The sequence below is a fragment of the Pyrgilauda ruficollis genome, unplaced genomic scaffold, assembly GCF_017590135.1.
Source record: "Pyrgilauda ruficollis isolate IOZ18807 unplaced genomic scaffold, ASM1759013v1 scaffold44, whole genome shotgun sequence".
In the NCBI taxonomy this organism is placed as follows: domain Eukaryota; kingdom Metazoa; phylum Chordata; class Aves; order Passeriformes; family Passeridae; genus Pyrgilauda; species Pyrgilauda ruficollis.
In genome coordinates, this window is record NW_024525934.1 from 5,004,514 (window position 1) to 5,029,629 (window position 25,116).

A 25,116-nucleotide genomic window follows, 5' to 3' on the forward strand; every position below is an offset into this window, starting at 1 on the left:
ATAAAATTAAGCACAGAGTGTGACTGCTTTATCCTTCTCCACTGCCCACATGGATGGTACAAGTACAGCTGGTGTAGCCCAGCTGGCTGGAACACAAGGGGTGAAATAGTGCTTTCTGCTCACCACTGCCTGAACACAGATTTCTCTCCCAGCCATCCCTGATTCCACACCTCCCAGCTCATGTAGCTGAATCCTCTACATATTTTGTAGCATCATCATGTTTCTGGGTGACTGCAAAGACCTTGAGGAGGATATGTTCTCTTAAATTGCAAACTAGTCTGACCATATTCCAGTGGATATCCAAATTTCCTTTGTGATTTTTACATTGTAAACAGTCTGGCTGTTTTATATTTTCTGACTGTGGCAGGTTTTAATTTGTGTATGTAATGGTTTCTGTGAAAGATTTCTGAAAAATACAACAGAACAGGTGAAGTGGTACAGAATAGAGAGAAAGTAATCTATGTGATGACTGGTTCCTCTGTAGACAGCTAGATATGTCTTCACAAAATAATTTTACCTGAATTTTCTCCTTTCCCCCATCACTGCATTGTTTATTTCGGTATAGACTGTTCTATCCTTCTACTTAGATGCTATTTCCCTTTCAACAGGAAAAATATTTGAAAGCAGCTTATCTTCTTCCTTGGATTTAATGTTTACTGGAGATGACTACACAAACAAACACAAGAACCTCAGATCTTCAGTTAACTTGGCAATGACACAAGTAGGTGCTTTAGAAAAGGGTGTGAGAGGTATGGACACATATCTCTTCCAGCAAATGATTATTAAAGGCTGTCCTATGATCTTTACCTTGAGCATCATATTAAATTTCTAGCATGGAATTTATGGTTCAAAAATCAGTATTTTTTTTCTTTTAACTTTTACTTAAGCCCAATTTTTAGATATTGTGCATTAATTTTACCTTTTTTTTTTTTTTTTTTTTTTTTTTTTTTTTTTTTAAGCAATCATTGGATATCTTAAACCTGAAATATAGGTTCTTCTAGGCAAGCTGTATGCTTTGTCGGTTTCCTTAGTAGGTGCACTTTTATGGAAAATTGTTCCATACTAGCTGTGGTTTGTTTTATGACTTCAGGGTATATTTTTAAAGAGAAAGCCTTTCGTGGAAAGAATTTGTGCTTTACCTACAGCAGATTTACTACTGACATTAGAAACACATCACCAGCACAACCTGTAACCCTGACATTTTCATTAATCCCCTGCAGTTAATTCCACTTGTGGGAAATTAATTGTACCATCAAATTATTTAATCAGGGCCTTACCATCTCAATATGACCTCCCCACTTCTAGTTTGAATTCAGATGGGGGAAAGCATATTTAAAAACTGTGATGAAATCTCCCAAATGAGTAATACTTGAACTCATTGCAGAAGAAGGAGACAGAAGGTCTGCAGTCATATTTTAAAGAATGTATCAAATTACCTTAATGATACCTGATCAGCAGACCTAATCAGTATATCTGAAGCAATTAAGTTACATCTATAAGATATGAAGCAATGTTAAATTTGTGTGAGTAGAAACACTGGGTGTGTAATTGCTAATATTTCTCTTAGCCAGGAACAATAGTAGAGAATGAGAAATGGTGCATGAACCTTGTGTGCTATAAGGGAAATTAACTGGGTTCTGTTTGCCTGGAACAGAAACCTTTTAATAACAATATCTAGGATATGTAGTAAGCAGGAAGTGAACCACTTAAAGCAGCTGATCCACTCCCTTGCCAGTCAACAAGAGTTTTCTTCAGTGTTGAGCTTTCCTTTCGTCTTTGGAGTTTTAAAGTATTTGCTGTGATTGCAAAAGATCTCTCAACTGGTGGTTAGAAAGGCAAAAGTTCATTCCCTATGACTGAATCCCCAAATAATTGAAGTCCAAAAGATGACGCATGTCCTTTATTTCAATTTAATATTTCTAAAGCTTCATGTTCTCCTAAATCCAACTTACTACTACTAATGCTACTAAGATAGTAGGTTGATTTATGATCTTTTGAGAGAAACTGATAATTGATTGAATCATTTTATGTTAAGTCCATTATGAGCAAGTAGATATATCACTAATACTTTTTTGTATGCACTTTGTTTACATAGACATACTTTAGAATGTCCTCACTGAATTTTATTTCTAGACCTTTCCAAGTTCTTTGTAATTCTAGGGGGAGATGCAAGGCTGGGAGAAATCTCTTAAGGAAATATACTTTTGGTCAGTTCTTAGAGGCAGCTGAAAGTAACACTTTTGTTGTTTATTTTTGTAGATTCAGAAATATTTTACAGTATATCACAAGTGCCTTCTTATGGCCTTACAATTATGCTGACCTTTCATCTGACTGTGGAAGAATTCATATATATCATGGGAAACCCTGCAAATAAGGATGAATTACAAGTCACAAGGTGGATTAGGTTAATTGAACAAGTGTGTGATGCCATTTTAGCTGCTGTAGGGCCATGGTAGATGCAGGCAGGACACAGGACTTACGGAATACTTGTGACTTGCTGGACTGGCAGTGGATATCCAGGCAGGACAATCCAGGGCATCTCATATCACACTAAGCCCTGTGTTCAGGCAACTGAATTTGGTGCTTGATTTTGCACAATGTCTTTGTCTCCTTCCAGAATTCTCCCTCTCCTAAATCAGATGTCTGAAGAGTGTGATGGCTTGTTCTCCAGAGATATCTGTCTTTTTCTGTTGACAGTACTGACTGCTTCTTTCCAGGAAAGGATGAAGGTTGATGCTGGAAACTTACTTGTAGATGGCTAAATTTAATGGAAATTAAAGTGAGAGGGTGATATAATTCCACAGCACATATCTAGTAATGAAAACAAATTAGGACTTCTTCAGAACCTTCAATTACCCATATTCTGCAATTCCAGTTTGAAGATTGGCAGATATTCTGGCAAGTAAAAGTTATTTTTATATTTGATATTTTAAGTTAATTTAGTGTTTAACTGAGATGTTCTGGAGCAGAATGAATATTTCTAGTGAGACAGAAGCAGAAATTTACTTCTACTGCCCTTCAGTTCTGGCTTGAAAGATCCAGTCAGGCCTGGTTGGTTACCATTTGGTTACGGAACTGTTACATTATTCTTGCTTTAATTGTGGATGTAAGCAAGCAATGCAATTAATCTGTGGAGAGCAGATTCTGGTCAGATACCAATAAGTGAAGGTCTGTACCCTGGGAACTTGGGAATACTGATTATTCTTTTAGATTTGCATCAAGTGTACAGTATGCTAATTGGTTGGACCACAAAAAAAAAAGAGCTAATTTCTCTTTTCTGTGGCTGACAAAAATTATATTGACTGGCAGATATTATAAAAGCAGGTTTTGAACATCAAAATCTTACTATTTTGTGTGGCAGTTTCAGTTTGGCCGGGCAGAAACACCAATTAAGTGCAGTGGTTTTGGTTCGCCAATCCGAGTTTCCCGGCCAATGCAATGTACCCATTAATGTAGCGGGTCTAGCACTGGCCAAACGCCAGTGCACCTGCTGGAATGATTTACTCATTTTCTCCTGCAAGATAAGGATTAGGATAGGAGCAAAGCAGGCTCAAAACTTTGAAGGGTACAAAAAAAACTTTATTAACAGAACTAGAAGAAAAATAATAAGAAATCACAGATTTTCTCCTGCAAGATAAGGATTAGGATAGGAGCAAAGCAGGCTCAAAACTTTGAAGGGTACAAAAAAAACTTTATTAACAGAACTAAAAGAAAAATAATAAGAAATCACAATAGACTTTCACAACACTTCTCCTGCCCCCAACACCTCTTTCTTTTCCCACTGACAATGTAAAGAGACAAAATTCGGTATTTTCAGTCCGTTTACTACTTCTTAAACAACTTTTCTTCAGTTCACTTGAGGAGAGGACTCTCTCCTGCCATGTCATGGAGACTTTTCCACAAGAAACAATTATCTCATGGTTTTAATTTTGACAAATAGCAGCTGCCCAGAAATCTGCAATCGTCAAGTCCCTTGATGGTTTGGTAGTCTTCCCACAGCTACCACCATGGGTTATTTCAGCTTATTGGTGTGGACATGAATGACTATCTAAAAGTAAACTTGCAGTGATAACCTAGAACCTGTACACCTTCTTAGGAGTGAAAAATTCCTGGTGGCCAGTATGTGTAAGAGTTAATTAAGATGGGCATTTATTAGTCTGAACAATGCTGCATGATGCTTTTGAGTTGCACAAGCTGCAATGTCCCACCCACAGGTTGTTTCCATGCATAGAAGATTGCTTAAAAAGCAGTGGTGACTCTGCATGATGCTTTTGAGTTGCACAAGCTGCAATGTCCCACCCACGGGTTGTTTCCATGCATAGAAGATTGCTCAAAAAGCAGTGGTGACTCAGTAATACTGCCTTTCATTGAAAGGATTTTCATACTATGGAATGTGAGGAGGTGACACTGAGAAGGTTAAACAAGTTGATCTCAGCAGTCCAGGGTTTTCCTTTTGACAATACCAGTATTTTGATGATAACTGCAAGGTTGGAGGCCACCAGAACCCTGCAACTGAACAGCCCATATCGCAGCATTTATAGATCTATATATACCCCAACATCTTTTTGGACACCCCTGGAAAGACACATCTTCCTCAACGGTTCCTTGCAATACTGTGAGATAACCCACCCCAGCTCCACAAATGATCTGGTACTGGTATTGTCCAGACTTCACTTCTACAGCTGGAGATTTAGAAGAAAACATTCAAGATCAGGGAGGATGGGGCTCTGAACAACTTGATCTAGTTGGAGATGTTCCTGCTCGTTGCAGGAAGGTTGGACTACATGACATTTCCAGGGCCTTCCAAAGCAAACTGTTCTATGCTTCTAGGATTATTAAACATATCCATTTGACCCATAACATGAGATGTTTTTGTTACATCTCAAAGCCATAAACTCTGTCTGCATGTTCAGTTTAGGTCTCAATTCTTTTCACCTTAAATTAGTCCATTGGGCAAAATTATAAACAGTTTCTCACTTTATTTAGTTCAATGTTTATACAGTTGTGTTAAATACACACACAGACACACACAGAGTATAAGCAAGAAAAACTATTATTCTTCAATACGTTTTCAAGATCTGCTTGAAATATACACAGAAACATTGAAATTCAGCAAGCATGGGGGAAGAGTAGCAGCTTTGTGTGTAAGAAAGACATGATCCTAACTAAGTTCCACTGTCCATTTTTTGATGGATGCAGGAGCAAGACAGTAACCATTTTAGTACAGATGTTGCAAATAACAGCTTATCCTTTCCATGTATTATTTCACAATTTATGATTTCTCCATAACAGTCTTTGCCACATTGTTTTGTTTAATCTTTGTTCTATAAAACACAGAACACCTTGTTGTGTACTAACACCCACTTAGTGTTGAACTCCTCCTTGGAAATTATGATCATTCTGATCTCCCTGCCAAAAGTAAACCAGCTTCAAACCTCACAGAACTCAGGAGACTCTTTCCCTAACATACAGTAGAAAACAATAATTTATTCATTGTTTAGTACTGGGCAGCAGTGGACCAGAGCATATTTCTGCAGCAGTGGAAAGCTGCATGTTTGGAACTTAAATTCCACAAGTTGTGTTTGTAAAAAACTTGCTAAATTAACTCATCATACCTTGGAAGATCTATTTGAATATAACAGAAAGGTATATTGTTTCCATGAGCTGATAGTTACCTCACTCTTGAATTTTTGGTCAGCCAGCCTCTCACTCATATACCTGAAGTTCTCTGGGTATTTCCTTTATGTAACAGCTACAGGAGCAATATTACTGAATGTTTCCTTAAAAAATTACAGCTACGAGGAGTGTACTGCACTGTTTCTCTTAGAATTGTACTTATTTTCTCCACAAAATTAGGAGAGATTTCCACATGAACTCTTGAATTTTCAGAAACAAACTATATGTGATGTATGTGCACATCCAATTATTTCTATTCATGGTTGATATAAATAAACCTTCAAACTGTCAATGATACCAATGTCTACATGTCATAGACCTCTGGCAGGTTCAAATTTATTTAGCTTATAAAATAACAAAAATATATAACTCTTTCCAAGCACTGCTGTCTCATGTTAAGATTGGTAGAAGCAGTCCTGGATGAATCAGGGACACTTTTTTGTTCATTTTGAAATGCCTTCCTTTCAGTGCAGAAGCGGATAATTTCTTATACTTCCAGAACCTCTGCTTGCTCCTTCGTACGCAGCTGTCACTGCTGTCACTAAAATTGCTCAAGGCTTAAGGCCTCACCTTTGTCTCTCTGTTCCTGTTTCCAGCACCTAAAAGACCCAGACCGAAGATGTAAGGCTGTTACATTCTATTACTTTCTATTACTTTGGGAAAAATAATGGAGTCATAAGGTGCCTTGCACTTGCTAAAATTATAGCTTTAGAATAAATTAATGCTTCAAGCAATTAATACATTGCTTTAGTCTGCCCAGACTGACCTCAATGAAACTTTTATTTCATTATTGGCTTGGTCCAAGTTCATGCTTGGTTCATATTCAGCCTTACCAGATCTTCCATATCAACTCCTGTTTCTGCTTAGACACTTTCAGAAGATTTCTTTTTGTTTTGTGTGAGGCTGAGACTAGCAAATGGATTTGCAGGATCATGGCCTGGATTTGGTATTGCAGATATTGGCATCTTTTTAGCAATAGCCCACCTTTATTCTGCTTTTTGTTAAATAATCCATAATAATAAAAAGTAGAAGAATCCATAATTTAGGGAATTATCTTCAAATCCAGATTCTGTGATTGTGGCAAAAACCATGTTAAAAATCAAAGTAGATCTTTCTTAAGTTAATAATTTTAAAGTCTCACTGTACAATGTTAGCAGAACTTCTTCTATTTTTGAATATTTCCATGAAAAAACAGCATGTGAAAAAAAAGTTTTAAATAAACCATATATTCTTTTTTTTTACAGCTGATGGGAGCAGATGTAATTGTCTATTTTATCTCATCTGATACAAATCCTCCATTTATTTTAGCACTTGATTTTGAATCCTCTTTTTGTGCTGTTTTCTCAATATCTGTCTTTGTTTTGACACGGTGTCTTATGTAGAGACGGTAGCCTGAGGATCAATATATGGACAGTATTAAATAAAAGAATTATAAAAATTGCCTGAAAAAGATGCTATAGTAAAACATATCCACGCAACATTTATTTCCTTATATTGCTAAAATATTTCAACACCTCCAGAAAGTTTTTTTACAGCTATGCTTTGATTTTGAAATCCATTTGATTATTTTTATCCCTTCTTGTTTTCTCAATATACATGAAAAGTTAAACTGATTCTAATAATGACAATTATAATGGTATAATATAAAATTACTATACTTTACCTCCTAAAATTAGCAGTGCAAACAACAGCTGGAAAATGCTGTAGATGAGTGGAAAAGTAAACATCAGTTCAAGTTGTTCTGGAGTGAATGAGAGCTGTACTATAGTGGAACATAGCTGAGTGTTTTGCATTCCTGTTTCCAGAGACACTGTACGACACCTAAAGGGAATAATACAGTTATTATATAAATAAAGGCAGTTGGGAAATAGGATCCAGTGGGCCCTCAAGCTTTTTACTAATCTGGATAAGCAAAAAATGTAAAGGATAACTAAGAAAATTGTTTTCTTCAGCTACATAGTCAGCAAAACACTCCACCTATGGCTGGTACCACCAATTATTGGCAGTTCAGCAGCTGTAGAAGACTGTCAACCACCTTCAAGGCACATACGTGGCACTCACTGTCTCCCTCTCTTGCAATGATGTTCTAAATTGTAGACTGCTGCATCTACATGAGAGGTTTTACTGAAGTTCCAAACCACTTACAGTTCGGGTCTGTTTCACTTGCTTGAAGTGCAAGACATTGTCACACAAAGGGAAAACATATGAAGGGTTGGAGGAACTGCTATAGTCAGAATTTGTAAATAAATAAATGTGCAAAAGAAAAGTTTTGTCTGCACATAGTACGACAAAAAGCAGGCTTAGTGAATGAGTGACTCTGTAACATAATTAATGTTTAGGGAGCATTCTCAGCATTGATTAATTGCTAAATAAAATATTTTTACACAGTTGAATAAAGGCTATGCATTACCTGTTCCAAGACAGACCAGCTAGACGAGCCAGAAAGAATCCTAAAGTATAGCCAGCTGCTGGAAATATGGTACCAATGATCCATAATTTCGGTGTGATAATCCAGGAGCCTTTGTAGAGTATTCCCCCAACCACAGCAATGACCACGATGAGCACTGCTCCCACAATGGAACCTACCTGTGAAGCAAAAGAAGAGGGACTGAGTCAGAATCACAGAGTACTGCACAAAGGAGACCTCAAGGAAATTTAATGGCAATAAGAATGGTGTCAAACATGAGTCACTGAAATGTCATGTTAAACACAAAACCTAATGTTTGCAGCAATACAATTCAGAGAAGGCAGAGAGATGAGATAGTTGTCATTTTAACAAACAGGAGACGTATGATGTACTTCAAGGGGTGACTACAGCTCTAGATCAAGGCACAGCTGTAATAGGTATCTATAGCAGATATCTGTAAAACCAGTCTTTTGCAGCCTTGACTATAATTGTACTTAGGGCTGGGGATTAAATATAATTTCACAGATGTGATGTGAGTGAGGAATGGTGCACACTTTAGAAAAATTTCCCCAGAGTTGTTGAGAAACTGACAGCCTAGTAGGTAGAATACTGCATTTTCCTCCCCCCTTCGGTGAATCACACTCTGAGACTTAGTACAGTGTGTGCTAATTAGACACTAGATTGCTAGTGAGCTAGTGGTAGGAAATTATTTGCCAAGTGCAGGGGTAAATCTTTAATGACACTAAAAATTCATGCTTGAAAACTAGTTATGAACTTGAGCCCTTCCATACAGACCAAAGCACTGCAGTCAATCTTATTTCCTGTGACTGAATGTACTGAAGTCTTTACCACTGCTTGCCTAAAAACTTGTAACTCACTCTTTTCAATACCCAAGTGGAATGTCTGTCATTATAGCCAATGTTGCCAAGGATCTCAGAGACAGATTTCTTAGTCTAAGCTTACGAGAGTCTATTCCTCAGCTAAAACATGTATTGCCATTGAAGTGGTTTCATCAGTCTTTGGCTGAAGCGTTTTTAAGAGCACTGAGTGAACAAGTGCTTTTGTTTAGCTGAGCTATTAACCACACGCACTTTGGAAGAAGAAACATGGTCTGGCCATGACAAGCTCTTCTTTCACCTGGCACACTGTCTTTGTTCCCTTGTCTGAATTTCTCACTATATAGGCCTTAATCTGACAGCTATGGCTCAATCTTCACTTGATGCTTCATTGTCCTACACAAAGCAAACTCTCAAGGCTGTGGATTGCTCACCCACTCAGTAAGAAGGAATGAAATAGGGCTTTGCTGAGAGACCAGGTAGTTTCTTTACATGTGAGTACAAGTTCATGCTTCCCCCTCAACTTATTAAATAGAAATAGTAAGATGTGAATGCATTTAAAAATGCAACATGATAAGCTAGCAATTTAATAAAAATGTATTGACTTAAAAAGACCTTACTTGTGCCCTATGCTGTCTGAGCCAATAGCAAAGAAGTGATAACAAATATAGGTAGAAAAACAAGTGACCAGACTAGTTTTCTTTAAGAAAATTTAGATAATATATTTGTTAACTAAGAATGGTTAGCAAAGTCCAAGAATTCTCAGCACATCTGAAAATCTCTTTAAACCTAAACCAAATGTACAGAATGATTAATTTGCTAGATGTGGCTGAATTATTATTATTTTGATGAGAACAGTTTTTTTTTTGCTAAAATCCCCATATTTTTGATGCATCTGAAACCATATTGCAAAGATAGCTGTATTTTATGAATAGTTTTTTAACATTTATATAGGAGTTGGAATATTTTATGTTTATTATTTTTTAATAAAAATTGGCTTCACACTCAAAAATTGGCTCATAAAAAATCAGGAAACTCTCTTAAAAGGAGAAAGGCATTTTGATCCAGAATGATTTTATTTTTTATTGTTTTGCAGAGAAAAACTGCTTTCCGTTGACCTGAATGATTTTCCTTCCAATTTCAGCTTACATTATATACTGAACTCAATTACTAACATAGTTGCAGCCAAAGACAAAAGTAGGTTCTGTAGATAATGATGGTTGCTAATAATGCATGCAACTCATGCATGTTTGTGCAGGGAAAAAGCAATACATTTCCACAGCACCTCATTTGTTTTCTGCTGAAAACTTTCCAGGTCTTATGAAGTCAGATACTAATACTATGAATAGCAATGTACTGCTTCAGCGGTCCCACTGATTCCATAATTTGTCCATAATTGCTAATACTTCAGCCTTATACATCCTACCTTAAGTATGATTTTCGCTTTACTAGGCCATTTGTGGTTGACAAATATTCCAAATGAAACAGGAACTATAAGAGCTACCAGAGAAAGTCCTGTAAAAAAAGAAAAGAGAAGTCAAGACCCTGTATGGTGCAAGAGCTCACCACAGGACGGACACCGTGACGAGCGCCTGCGGGCCTGGAGCAGCCTTTCAGGGGATGTTTCTGGTGTGCACACCCTGGAGCACGCACGCACACTCTACCCGCACCTGCCCATTTGCTTTTCTATAGACTCTTATCTTTGGCAGCCTGTTGAAGTAATTGCCATTCTGCTGAGCTACATGCTCATTCACCTGCATCAGAAAGGCAGACAGAAATCTGAGTGTGCTAATCATCACTATCCTGTGATGTGAGTAGCTATATTAAATGTTCATTTTGTCTGCAGGTGTTTCACTACTGTACCGTATCAGCAACCTGTTTAGAGCTTCTTTTGTTTTGGACTTCCCCCTCTAGTATTTATTTTGAAAGCACAAGCAACGTATTGGATTTTTGTTTTTCCCCAAGGACAATGGGAAGCGAAGTTGAAGAATGTGAAAGTGATTCTGCTGGCTTTTAAGATTAGCACAACATGAAACTGCACTTGATAAGCACTAGGGCCACAGCTCAGCAAAGCACTGGAGCATGTATTTCTGAATACTTTAACTATTTTCTCTTTGTAGCTGGATGAGATTTTTGACAGGAAGTCAAATGAAGCCACTCCTGGCAGTGTAGATTGCAACTTTTCAAAGAGACTCAGCAGCTTTAATCACTTGCTTAATTATCCACATGTGATTAAGTATTTTGCCAGATTACAGTCTCAGCATTTAGCACTTTGCAGGATTGTGTCTTAAAGCTGTTATAGAACACTTTCATCCAGAAGAAGCAGCTATTCTTATATGAATTATTCTATATTCTTATCCCACTACCACATAGGTCTCAAAGCCATTTGGAAAGAAAAACGTGCACAATCTTGTCATAATTACCTGTACAATATTTACAACGGCTTCAAGTCTTTCTTTGACAGAGCTGTGGATGATGTGAGGTGATTTTTGGTGCCTAATGCCCATGGAGTTTATTAAAAAGTAGAAAGAGGAGTATTTTTAAAAATCTGAAGTAATTTCTTCCTGACTGCAGGATGATGGTATAGAGGTGGTTGTCCCTGAATGGAGGATAGAGAGAAGGGAAAGTGCTGTTTTGCTGGACTCACCAATGCTGTTATAGGGGAGTACAATTGCATCAGCATCAGTCCACATTTTGGTGTAAATAAAGAGACAAAGTGGCATCATTCCCATTGCAAGAATCGTGGAGCAAGTTGTCATGCTGATGCTGCAAAGAAATTGGTTACAGTGACAGTTCATCTCATGCTAGCCCATAGTCTGTCTCATTTTCTTATTACCATTTCACACCCTGTGAAAGGTTGTGCAAGAAATGTTGCTGGCTACAGACAATTTATCAGGTTAGAGAAAAGCTAAATGCAAGGAATGGCTTCTGCTGAAAAGAAAAGTACATGAAAAAATCAAGGTGTTCTGCAGCCACAGAACCATAACTTTTGGTACAAAGCAGGCAGTCAGGCAGGTGGCCAGCAGAAAAGTCTGTTGGCAAATCTGTCTCCATGCTGCTTGTCTGGCTGGTTTCAGAGAGAATGGCAAGCAGGGAACAGGAGCAGAGATCAAATAGAGCTTTCCATTATACCAGCAGTTCCAGAGTGTTAAAATTTCACTCTGAAGTCAATAGCATAGAAATTAATTTCATTGTCTATGATATGTGATATAATAAAATTCCCTTTTCTGGCTTGTTTTGCTCTAGGCCAAAAAGTAGGTGCTAAGAATTGTTCAGTGAGGCGTAGCATAAATATCGATGCTGCATTTTGCAAAAATATTTCTGTTTTCTGTTGTACAAAAAGATGCATTCTGCTACAGGAATGAAGAAATAGGAAAAGGCAAAACATCTAAAATAGGAGGAAACTCCTTATTTTAAGGAGTTGGAATTGGAATACAGCGGATAAGATTATGCATGCAAATATCATTTTTCTGGTATAAAAATAATGAGAAAGGGTTCTAGTTAAGAGATTTTGGAAGCTTTCTTCTGAGCCTCACTTCAGATTTCTCTTTATTGTTGCTTGTCCTCAGAAAAGGGACTACTGATCCTGGTCCACAAACTGATCAGATCCAGAGAAATCTAGACAAATTAATGCAGAAACTACAGGACTATCTGCGTTCATTTTGGTTCCAGTCACTCTCTGCTTTAGAGTAATTGAAGAGGATTTTGCAGGAGCCTCTGGCAAAAGACTTCCTATAGAAGTCTCCTACAGAGATAAAGAGTTACAGGCTACAATTAAGCTTTGATGAAGTCCCAAATGGAAAAAAAAAAAAAAAAAACCAAACCAAAACAAAATGCCTCGTGTTTTCTACCTCTGTATTTCCTGTATCTTTATACTGTCCCTGAATGTACCTCCTTCTCCAAAGTCTGGCCATCCTCTAACCCAAGTCCCTGTTTCCACAGAAGCAGTTGTTTTTGTGAAATACCAAAAGATATCTCTATGGGCAAGAATTAGAGGATATCAGCTGGGCTTGATTTACTAATAAAGACATGAAACATCACACTTCACCTGACTATGATTATAATGATAATTATAAAACTAATTCCTTCTTTAACTTGTGGTCTATTTGCACAGAGAGGTTTTGAAGCAGAAGTGTAGACTATGACCATGGGTTGTAATATATAATCATAAAATATTACTGTTAAAACCAAAACATTGTCTGATATAATGGACAGGTTTCTATAATACTGTGGTGGCTCCAGAAACCATCCACACAACTTCTGATGTTATTCTTCTATTGAGAAGAGAAGATGCTTGCCTTGACCATCTGCTGTACCTCCTGAACCCTGTGGTCCCTGCATCTTTGTTGCAAAGGCACTGACCAAAAGCCTTTGACCTCAGGTACAGGTCTTTACCTGAAGAATAACCTTTTAAAAGAATTTTCAATTAACTTCACCCTTTGTCAGCATCATAGAATAGAAATCCTCTTCATGTTTATAGCATTATAAATTTGGATTTTTACCACTGATTTTATTGGAGCAACTCTGAACATACAGAGCTGACCAAGCATAGTTTAGCTCACTTTATTCTTTCAGGCACAGATTAGAAAAAAATTTCAGCCTTGTACTCAATATCTTCTCATCTGTGATTTCTTAGACCTGTATTAATTGAAATTAAGAGTCTTATAGTTCTTAATATCATAGATTTTTCCTCTACAATGAGGAAGTCACGGATTAGCAGAGCGAACCTAATTTATAATTTGTAAACTGTTTTTTTACATTGACACCTGTATGTGACAGAAAATTCAATATTTTCAAAGGATGGAAAAAAGTGCTGTACTAAAGCTACAAATATTAACATTCTCGGACTATTTACTCTAGTTCCACATATTTCTTACTTCTACAATTTTTTCCATTTCTAGTTAAGACTGGCACATGATAAACTGGGTGAATGCTCCAATTTATTTTACTGTGTAGGAAGGAGAGAAATGTTCCTCTTTATTTTAGACCAAAGTAATCAGGACATAAAAATAAAAAGATGACTTGTTTTTATAGGCTCTTACAATTGATGAACCCCCCATGGAACTTGCATCAAGAGTAGGGTTCACTTCTCCTGTGTGTTTGATGTCCCAGGCCATGTCTGGTGCCTTACACATCTGAGTTCATAGCACTTTGTCATTGAGACCATCACACTGCCACAAAGGATGGTTTTCACTGCTCCCAATGTGCAGGGCTGCCTTAAGTAGTGGTTTCTAGCCTGTAAAATATTCCCTCAGTTTGAAGACTTTGCATAAGGTTCCAGGAGCAGAAAGAATCATCACAAGTATTCTTTAGAACTAGTATTAATTGAGAAAACAAATACTTGTCTTTTTATTGTATAGAACACAAAAGGAGGGAAAATATTTTTCCACAGGAGCTCTTTTCCAAGAAACATTACTTCAAGAAAAGTTGCCTAGCCACTATTTTGTACAGAGGATTCTGGTCCCAAAGTCCTATGTTTTTTAAAAATATTTTTACTACTCAAGATCTTGGGAGAAAGAAAAGTAATTTTAACTAGGGCAAAGTTTTCATAATGTATATTATTTTAGTTTTCTTCATAGATGGTGTTTACTCCAGGATCTGAAGTTTAACAATAAGGATATTTTCTAATGTACACAATTTTGTTGTGATATCTTCCTCATGAGTTCCCAATGAACCAAGGATAATTGCTATTCTGCTTATATTTACTGCAATTACAGTAACTAACCATCTTTATAAGGAGAAACCACCATGCATGTGCCAGGAAGCTAAGAAAAACACCAGACAGATCAGACAGTCCTTTTCAATGTAAAATTTACAATGTAAAGAGCCACATGAAGTACTTAGAGAACGGCTGCTCTTACCTTAGGTCCATGTCTCCATCCACCCAGTAGGCGATGACATTCGAGGCTGTGCCCCCTGGACAGCATCCCATGATCATCACCACAACAGCTTGAATAGGAAGGACGTTAAAGGCCAAAGAGAGCAAGAAGGCTGTGAGAGGCATAATTCCAAACTGGCAAAGGAAACCCACAAATATACCCCAGGGTCTTTTTATGTGGCCCAAGAAATTCTTAATTTCCACATTGCAGCCCATGGAGAACATCACCAAAGCCAGCATGATTGTTAGAACAGTACTTAAAACTACGCTCAAAGTTTGATTAAAATTATCTTCTGGCAATACACAGGAGGTGCCATTGCAAATAGTAGCATTTGCTGGACAAGCTGTGGAGTTTTCTGCCAAAGAACCAGCACTAAATTGCTGGGAAAGAAAGTTTGTCTGCATTTTGAAATGCAGAACTGCTCACTGCATCCGCAGTAAACTTTCAAGCCTACGGTTGTTTGCCAGTGACTTCTTTTAAATGATCCAGGAAGCAATAAAGTGCAATAAATGCCAGAAAAGTCTTACTACTCTTGAAGGGTTTGGCTCAGTGCTGATTCATATAGTTATAAAAGTTGCACTTGTTTGGTACAGTGACCATTAATCATTTATTCATATGGTAATGAGGGATCCCACATCAAGAGAATAGCTGTGTTAATATTTAAAGGTGTAAAGGAGGCTTGTAGTGCTGCTAAGCCTGTGAAATGAGAACCACAGGAGGAAGAGAAAGTTTAGACTTCATTCTTTGAGTTTCTTGCATGCCTTTGGGAGACCTGCTCAAGCATGCAATGTTGCTGGCAGTACAGGGGTCTGTGTGGTGAGTGAGACACAAGAAACCATAAGCAGAATGGTTTCTCATATCCTGAGATAGGATTTGAATCTGCAACTCTTGCTAACAGATGCAACATTCAGCACAACACACAGGCTCATTTGAATGACATGGAATCTTCCTTTCTGGCAGCATGGAGATTCAGAATCCTCCTTACACCTTGTGCAAGGTGCAGCAGTCACACTTTGACACACAGCTTAGAATGGATGTAGTGGACAGTGAGAGGAGGACAGTGGGGTTGCAAGGGCGGAGGAGGAAGGAAATATATTCTCTGAGTCAAGCATGGGGAACAGAGAGCAGGGCAGTGAGGCTGGCACACGACTGTGGAGCCATGGCACCCCGCAAGTTGACCAGGTCCCCTTCCCTGCCACGACACACTCAGCATTCACACCAGGGATGACAGTGCAGGTCACCTTTTCTTACCAGGTGCAGCACAAAGGTTAGGAGACAAGTTTCTTGTGCCTGGCTTTGGTATGGCTTGTTGTGCTCTGTCATCCCCAAGGCTCAAAAGCAGACTCAAATTTAAAAAAGGTTTTAAAGATTTACCCCTCAAGCTTCCATGAAAATCTGGAAATTTGGATGGTTTTCAGAGAAAGAATCTTAATTATTCTTCTTTACCTGTGCCCAAGCTTTGTGGCAGAAGTATCTTCAAGTGTAGATCTTAGACTAAAATCAAGCTTGACATGTAAAGTGCAATTGATGCCCCCCAATAATCTTTATTTTTCAACACAGAAATATTTTTTACTAGCCATAATTATCTTCAGCAAGCAAGACTCTCACTGGAAGACTCAGCACTTTGTGCCTAACATCAATGTGTGAAATGACAGGAATTATAGGAGTTGCTTTTTTTTTTTTTTTTTTTTAACTTTAAACCTTGAATTGTGTAGGGGGAGCTGACTGCCTTAGAAAGGATTTCCCAGCATGCTCAGATGGCACCTGTTTCTTTACAAAGGGGTCAGCTAAATGGCTGTATCTCCAAAGTCACTGCTGGGTGCCTGATGGGATAATGTCAGAGTAGCTTTATCCTCCCAGGCAGCTGGCAACTCCTACCCTGTGATTAGTGCCACATCTGTGTGACTAGGATATGTCTAACAGAACAACAAGTAAGGTAATAAGGAGCAGATGAAAGGAAAAGAAAGCCACAAGATCTCAGTTTGGCACAAAAACTTATTCTCCTTTTTATGTTTGATTCCAAATGGAATGTTTTAGGATATTTTACTTTTCAAGTCAAATCTTTTAAAGGGCTAGTAAGGTTTTTAAAGTGATATTAATAATGCTGTATTAATATTTTCTATAAAACTTCTATAAGAGTTTTGATTTGCAGTTGAACTTGCTTCTTGTTGAAACTAAAAGTTTTTTACAAGTGTCTTGAAATCTCCAGCAAACCTTGGGGCTGGGGGCAACTTTCCTAGTCCTGTAAATGTCTGGTATGCTGTGGAAACCCAGAGTGAGTAGTTTGGGTGAGGAGGTGAGGCTTAGAGTGGCTGTTTCTCAGCAGAGCCTCATGCAGGGCCTTTCTTTTACCTCCTCTGTCTCCTTGCAGACCCTTTGTCTGGGCACTGCAGGAGTGCTTGATGCTGCATCCCCAGAGACAGCACAGATGAAATGTCACTGGTTTGGGTCTCCAGCCTCTGCTAAGGGACTAGGCAGTGCAGCTGTCATTTTGGAGTTTGATTTCTGGGAATAGGAGGGAGATCTTCATGCTCAGGTTTTGTGCTTAACTAAGGACAAACACACATCAGCTACTCACCTGTGTGGCTTTGTGGAGCAGCAAGTTGTGTAAAATTAACCTGTATTTAACTGCTAGCTTTGCCTTTGTTTTTTTCCCCTCTATTTTAAAAGGGATGATTGTGAGTCATTATTTCAGCAGCTAGCTGTATAAAATCTTAGATCACAAAAATGTTGTCTGGAAACAGAAGAGAGCCCTTCTGAATTCAACTTATTATTAGGCTGACATTGCCACAATATAGCACAGATGGGAATTTCTGTATCAAGCAGTCCTTGCGTGTTAGGGAACTAAAACCTTATCCAAGACATTGAAATATTTACAGGCACAGTTAAAAAACTTGGCATGTTGCAGGAGGTACAGTATTATTGAGTAGGCAGGTGGGTCTCTCAGGAGTGCTGGATTTCAAACATTCCTCTAAGTCTGTTTTGCTTTTTAAAATGTGCTTCTGGGATTTAATCCATTTGCATGGACTAAATGCACGCTAGCGGGAGACATCCTCAAGGAAAGCAGCAATTCAGAGATGGTTTTCAGAGATACTTAGCTGTATGCCTTCTGTTTCACTGCCTGTTTTCCACTCAGGTTATGGTGCTTAACTGGTAAGACGGACTATGTACTGCTCTGTGAACCTAGCTGGCATCTTTTGCCTGGACATGTTGCACGTGTTAGTCAGGGTGATTTTAAGCATTTGCCATTGACATCCACAGAAGGAAGGAGCAGTGCAGTGAACTTGGTGGCATTTTGGTGATGATTAACATACCCAGACTGATTATTGACACTGGCAGCATACCTCAAATATGAGAAAAATCAATGCTTAAATAGAGAAATACCAAACTAAATGTATATTAGCATCACAAACAGCAATACTCTGATTTGTCTTGAATTTTTGCAGTGATGAGGCTACCAGCTTATTCAAGTGAGCTTAGTGTCCCTTCAGCAAACAAATCCAGGTAGGTAGAACTTGTAAGGATCTGTTCCTGTGCTGACAATTAGGTAATGGATTTATCCATTAACTCAGACAGTTATAAAACAACAACAGCAGTAAGTGCATACAGAACCCTGCATTGGGAGAGGCTATTTAACTGTTTGTCTTTTATGGCTGTCTGTACTTATTTCTGAGATGTTTCTCTTAATGAGACTTATGAATCTTCCCTGTCTGCTTAATTCAGACTCTGAGATGCTTCTTAGTATATTTATGTCTTGGTTAGAAGAATCTTTGCTTTCAGATAATTGATTACCTAAAGTCAATTACCTGCTTTTTACCACGATTTTTTTAAGAGAGACAGCAGCTGTACCTAGTATTGCTGAGCTTGTTTATAACTTTAAACTTTAGTATATAGTTCCAGCTATAGACGGAAGATATTTTTCATTTGTTAAAACTTTACTACACTGGAAGCTTATAGAAGCTTATAGAAGGCATTAAGAGAAGAAAATCTCCATGCAATAACAGGAGAGAAAAATGACATTAAAATACATCTAGCTTCCTATCAAAGTCTTCTGCAAGGCTAACTTACAGAATCTTTATATTTACATTTTTATATTTCACTGACTGGTGCAGACATCTAGACTCTGCCTGTTAGACTTTTGAGCTGAGTTTCAAAAGAAATATTGGGGGCACAGGTATTGAACTTAGCTGGGAAAAAAGCCTGATGTGTTACATACTTGGACTACAGGCAAATTTACCTGGCTGGTGTACTGATTCTGAGAGAAGCACCTTATAATCATGGCTGGATTCCTGCACAGAATAAGTGATTGGCTGGAGGGATAGGGTTCTCCAATGATTTGTCAGAACTCTAATTATTGTGCAAGGAGAAATCGATAGTGCTTTTCCATTTTCTGACACAATTCTGACTTCCCAATCCAAATCATGTTTTACTGCGCCCATCTTAAATAGTCAAATGTGAAAGTTTTCAGCAGAACATAACAAAAGTTCATAGTTACCATACAAATGCATGGAAGAGAATGCAATGGCCTTAGACTTTGTTCTTTTCTGATAGATGTACGAGCAGACAGTAAGGACTGTCTGCTGTGAGACAAACAGCAACAGACTGCCAAAAGCGTAAGGTAGCCTTCTGACTGCCAAACTGCAAGAGTGACTTCTGACATTGATTAAAAAAGCTGAAAGTTAGATCATTTCATAACAAATCAAAGAAATGAGTCCTGCTACCAGATATAAAAGTGTAAGTTTTTGAATGATTCTATTGGATTGGAATCCCTTAATAAAAGCATGTTTTCATGTTCCTCACCAAGGACTGGCTGTGGTCTTTGAGGGTTAACACACCACAGAAATATTTCAGCACCTGTCCTTTTGAAGTTTTAATTTTAATTAGTAGTATGGCTTAATTGGGATAAATAGCAAAAAAAAAAAAAAAAAAAAAATAGATACATAAATTCTAGACCAAAGGTTTGATTGATTTTAATTCTACAAGGTTAAAGAAAAATAAAATTATTATAGGAATTTTATTTTCCAGGAGCTGAAATTGGCTCTGTTAATTTTCATCAGAAGGGGAAACCACTTATACAGTTTCTTCTTTGCTATTGTGTTGGTTTATGACATTTAACTCCTGACTAGTAGTAGGAAACCAGTGTTTTTGCCTGCAGTTCCAATGGCCTTTCCCATCATTGTCAAACTCTAGAACCTGGCTGCACCCTTTAAAATTTTCATTTAGATAATTGATAAATTAAGTTGATATCTGATAAATCAAATTTGATAATTTGATAATTTTCTTTGAAGTAATAATAATTATGTAATAATTATGTTATAATAATAATTATAAATTAGATAATAATATAATAATTATAAAATCACCTAATTGTTCTCTCTGTTGTTTTGAGAGATAAAGGTAGAGTAGAGAAAGCAGAGAATAACAGTAGAATACAACTGATGATAAGTGAACAATGCTCATTAATTAATTCGCCTGTTAATGGATGGAACATGACTTATCAAGGAATAAAGCATGATAGGAGCAGATTAGTAGATCAAAGCATTTGGTGCTGGGAACTTGAAAATTTCCCTACATGTAATCTGGGTATTTCATTTCAGCACGGTTTAGTCTTCCCTGATTTAAGAGTCCCTAACATATGTACTTTGAAATGGCCTGAAAGATCAGTCATGGGTATAAACTCATACATCCCTGGTAGTGGATCACATCTGCAAATGTGCAGTGGCCTTTTGGGTTAGTTATAAAACATTAAACAAAACCAGTTAGCACACCCCAAAACCTCTCTGCTAAACAACCTGGCGCATAGTAAATGGGAGCAGTTTGGGGATTTATTTCAACATTGCTCTAGTGCTCCAGATTGAAACTACAAAGGGGATGCAGCCTTAGGTTATCCTTGTCATCTGCACTGGGTTAGTTGGTGGGCCATGGGCTGTGGGAGTTGTGTTTCCAGCAGGGACATGGCTGGGGGGATATCCTAGGGGCATTAAAAATACCATTAGATACGTACATTTAACTAGCTGAGTCCCAGCCTGGATAGCTGTGCTGAACAAAGTGAATTTTGCCTGATGTTCCTGATGTTCTCTGCTGAGGATAAGTTAAGGCTCATGTGAACAGCTCCGAATCAGACAGCTGCACTGGGGATGTTGAGAGACAGGTTTTGTAGAGCACATCCTGTAATGAACACAAACCAAGAGATTTGTGGAGAAGAAGTGCTACTGAGCTCCTGCTTTTAGTTTGCCTAGGAATTTGAAAAGGAACAGAAAGTCAAGGGGCTGGAATTGTTTCAGGTAAGTGCTGAGCAGCACTTCAGGGAATGAGAAAAAGATGTAAAGGAGAGGAGATGCAAAAGCAAAGTTGTGCAGGTGTTTTGGATTTTGGTTTAGACTTTTTACATTTGTTTTTGGTTTTGTTTCTTTGTTTTGCTCTTTTGCTTTCCATTTCTTAAGAGATGTTTTGCTTTGAATTCAGGCTTTCTTTATGAACACAAACAGATTCATTAACTGACAAGGTTATGCCCCCTTCTCAAAACTGGGCTGATCTCTGTGAACACTACAGAGGCAGTTCCTTAGCATTTCTTTTTCTTACTTACAGCAGAGATTTGAACTAAGAACTTCCACAGACCATGTTGGGAGCTGCTGGTCTCAGGCTGTCTTCAGGTGAGCACCTTCAGAGGTCTGAGCTGGGACCCATGTATACCATCTCTTTCTTTGGCATCCTAATTATAAGGTACTATTTCCACCTTCTGCAGATTCACAGAAAGTTTTGAGTCATGTAGGAATATAATTTTCTCATAAATGTAAAAGAACAATCTCTTCATTAAAACCGTCTGGGTCAGGTCCACCTGAAGGAAAAGCCAGCAAGATTTAACTAATGCTGGCTCTAAAGCTTTCTGATTGCATATGATGAGGTGTGGTGAGGTGTGAGGAGGGGAATCAGATAATGGCAGCTGTTACAAATTTAAGATCCCACTTCTGCTAGATGCTGTGCAGGGCCATAGCGAACACTGCTTTCCACCACTTCTGGGTTTTTTTCTTATTTTTGGTAACATTTCTTATCTTTCTTCGACGTATGGAATATGCCAGCACTATAGGAACTTCAGAAATGAAGAAAAATAAAAATGCAAAAGAATATCCTTTACATATATGAATTATATACAATGAGACACTAGTTTTGAAAAGCCAGTCTAAAACTATTGTCCTCTTCTCAGGGAAGAAATGTTATCTGCATGTCCATCTTCTTGACAGAATTTTGATTTGCTAAGGGCATCCATCTTTTTTACAGTGGGTTATACTTGTTAGGACTGCACAAGGTTTCTAGGACTTTTAAATTTTCAGCTTTGATAAGACCAATTTCAGCATCTTGTTTGGCTGTTTGCTTTCAGGATACTTTTTATCACCAGGAGGCACCATTTTAGAGTTATTTGAGATTTAACTTGATATGTATAAGATGAAACATGATGATAAAGCATTCAAGAGTGCTGTATAGGTGCAACTTTATCTGGGAGCTCCTGGATTCTTAGGACTTGGGAAATTTGGGCCACCTTCCTGCATAGCAGAAACTTTAGTGATGCAGTTTTGAAATTCAGGCAGATGGCTCTCTGCTTGTAGGAGTTGAAAGTACTGAGGATGAAAGTGCCCTGGTTCTGGTGCATTGTAGTGCTGAGGATGACTGGACAGGTACAACCTCTGTGTGAGTGTCTGTGTCATATAATTGTTCATAGAGGAGTTAAGTTTGGAAAAGGCCTCTAAGAAAATCAAGTCCAGCTGTGCCATGGGCTTGTGCGAATGAGGGTATAATTCTTAACTGATGCTTGGAGCTAAACAAATAGAATAGATGGTAGTATTGAGGTTTCATTATTTAATAGAACCTGAGTAACACTTTGGGTTATCAGTAAGCCCTTTGGGTTAACAACTTATGGTTGACAATACTGAACGGGGGCCTTTTTGAGCTAGGAGTATCTAGGCTTAGATGCTTGGTGTCCTCATGCAACATCCTTTAAAATGTGATCTCACAAAAGTAATGGAGCAAGGTGGGAGTTGTGCACAGCAACTGGTCAGAAATGCCAGGGGATAGGTCTGTGACCTGCACCCGATCCCCTTTGCGCTTCCTCCTGAAATACAAAAACTACAAGAGGATCTGGAGCCCAGGTTCCTTTTCCCCTGAACGCTGTTTGTTCATGGCCTCTTCTCTATCCTAGTCAATACTTGATTATGTCACATTGTTTCTGTGGGCTGGCTGAGGGAGTGCTGGCCTGGAGCAGCCTGCCGGCTGTGCTCAGAGAATTTTGCAGATGGTTTGCCTGGGACTTGGTTGATGCATGCTCACGTCCCTCTGGGCAGAAACAACAATTTTAAATTTGCTACCCCTTCAGCTCACATCAGTTTTGTAACCAGTGGGTGAAAAAAAAAAAAAAAAAAAAAAGCGGAGATGCCAGACACACTGTCTGCATGCTCCTGCACTTTGGCTGTGCTTTCTGCCTGGTAGTAATGTCAGGAGCTGGGGCAGAGTCAGGCATAAATGACAGCTCAGAGAAAGCCTGAGGATCTCACCTGGCATCAGGCTCCTGCAGCAGCAACCTGTTAGCACAGGACCCACAGCTCTTCTTGAACCTTGCAAGTGCAGATATCTGCTCTGAAAATGCTTGTCAGAATTATTTCCATCAGTTCTGTTCTGGAATGATTTCCATGAAAATATAATCTGTGTCTGGTTGCTTTCATTTTGGACACAGCTGAGTGTCTCCTATTTGGAATGTAGTAAATCAAAAAGGTGTATTTATTTCATCCTTACAAGAAAAGTTATTTTTATATTAATATGTAAAAATAAACACATAAACAACTACATATATACATTTGTATATAAAATATATACAACAAGAAAAATAATTAAATATAGGTATGGAGGTGAGAATTTCCATGCAAATGAAGTGACTCCTCTAAAAACTTTCCTAGCCTCTTTCATTAAATAACAACATACTTAAGCAATTACTTTTTTTCTGCTGCTGAAATAAGTTTAGGCAGTATTAGTACATCAAGATCTTCAGTAGATATTTCAGTAATATCTATTTCCACTTCATGAGGATTCTGTGATCAGTCAAAAACCTGGTGACCTACTGTCAAGCAGCATTAACTAGGAAAAAAAACCTCACGTCATTTTTAATACATTATCAGAAATGAAGAAAATGTAATCTATAAACTTTGTTTCACTGTTCTTAGTAATTCTTGTGTGACTCAATTTGCAAATTTAAATGTATGATTATTTGCATACATACTATTCCAGTTCAAAATGTTTGAAACACCTTTGAAGTTCCAGCTTTGAAAAGGTGCTTTTAAAAGGTCCAGGTATTAATTGGAGGGACTTGTTTTCCTTGCCTTCTGATCCCTGGACACTTAGGCTATGCTTTAGTGGTTTTGAAATCTCATTTTTGAGGTTTGGAAATGCCCTTAAAATGAGAATTATAATTCTCATGCATGGAAAAAGACATAAAGTTAGAACTTCAATGAAATTGAGTTGGTGACAAAACCCAGTTATCTGTTCACAGTGTTATCTCCGAAAACCTTTCAAATGAGTTTTAAACAAGAGTGCATGGACACAAAATACTAATGTAGATGTGGCTGTTGCAACAGTCAGGAATATAAAATTGATGAGTGGGACTCATTACAAAAAAATGGGACAGCACCATACCAATGTATTAAAATTTAAAAAATTTCTTAACCCTCTTTTAAAGTAGTTCATGTACTTCATATCAAATAACAAAGTTATGGTCCAAAAGTTTTCATCTGCATCTCTAAATATGTGGGTTCAACTTTCCCACAGTTTTTTTTTTTTTCCTTTTTTTTGATCAGTGTGACCTGGAGGTATCTTGAAGTAGAAATTCAAATATTGAAAAAAAAAGAGGACTTAAGAGTACAAAGTAGATCCTTGGAGACTTAGTAATGCCATTAGTGGACAAGATGGAATAAAAAAGCAAGTCCGATTTAAGCACGCAGCCTGCTGGAGTCCATTTACATTATAAAATATTTCTCAGAAGTACATATTTTTTTAAATAGGAAAAAAACCCTCTACGGTAAATGAAAGCAAAAAGTCTAGATTTTTTAGGTCACTCAAGAATATAGTCAGGGAAAAAAAAATAAGAAAACTTCAGGATTAGTACCAGCATATGAACCCACAACTTTTATTTTTCCTCTCTTGAGAACAGCTGCTATTTCTGTAGCTCTTATGCGGAGGAAAACCTTTGTCAGATGGCCACTTTACACATCTAATATGTGTGTCCCCTGGAGGAGATGTCCTGCCATGGTCTCCCTGTAGGGACAGAGGTACAAGG

General features: G+C 37.9%; 1 protein-coding gene across 1 annotated transcript; it reads right to left on the reverse strand.

Annotated features, from left to right (window-relative positions):
• Positions 1-6,943: 6,943 nt before the first annotated feature.
• SLC10A2 (solute carrier family 10 member 2) lies at positions 6,944-15,202 on the reverse strand. Its single transcript, XM_041478317.1, has 6 exons — positions 14,781-15,202; positions 11,567-11,685; positions 10,346-10,434; positions 8,087-8,262; positions 7,340-7,497; positions 6,944-7,068 (listed from the first exon to the last, which is right to left on the reverse strand). Exons 1-6 carry the CDS (start codon positions 15,200-15,202, stop codon positions 6,944-6,946), a joined length of 1,089 nt encoding a protein of 362 aa, XP_041334251.1.
• Between the last annotated feature and the right edge of the window lie 9,914 nt (positions 15,203-25,116).

Excerpts from the sequence above, each read along its gene's own strand:
- SLC10A2 (XM_041478317.1), bottom strand. The coding sequence starts at position 15,202 with ATGCAGACAAACTTTCTTTCCCAGCAATTTAGTGCTGGTTCTTTGGCA. Across the intron at positions 10,435-11,566 it reads ACTCCCCTATAACAGCATTG|GACTTTCTCTGGTAGCTCTT; the intron begins GTGAGTCCAGCA and ends CTTTTTTTACAG. Across the intron at positions 7,498-8,086 it reads GCTGGTCTGTCTTGGAACAG|GTGTCGTACAGTGTCTCTGG; the intron begins GTAATGCATAGC and ends TATTCCCTTTAG.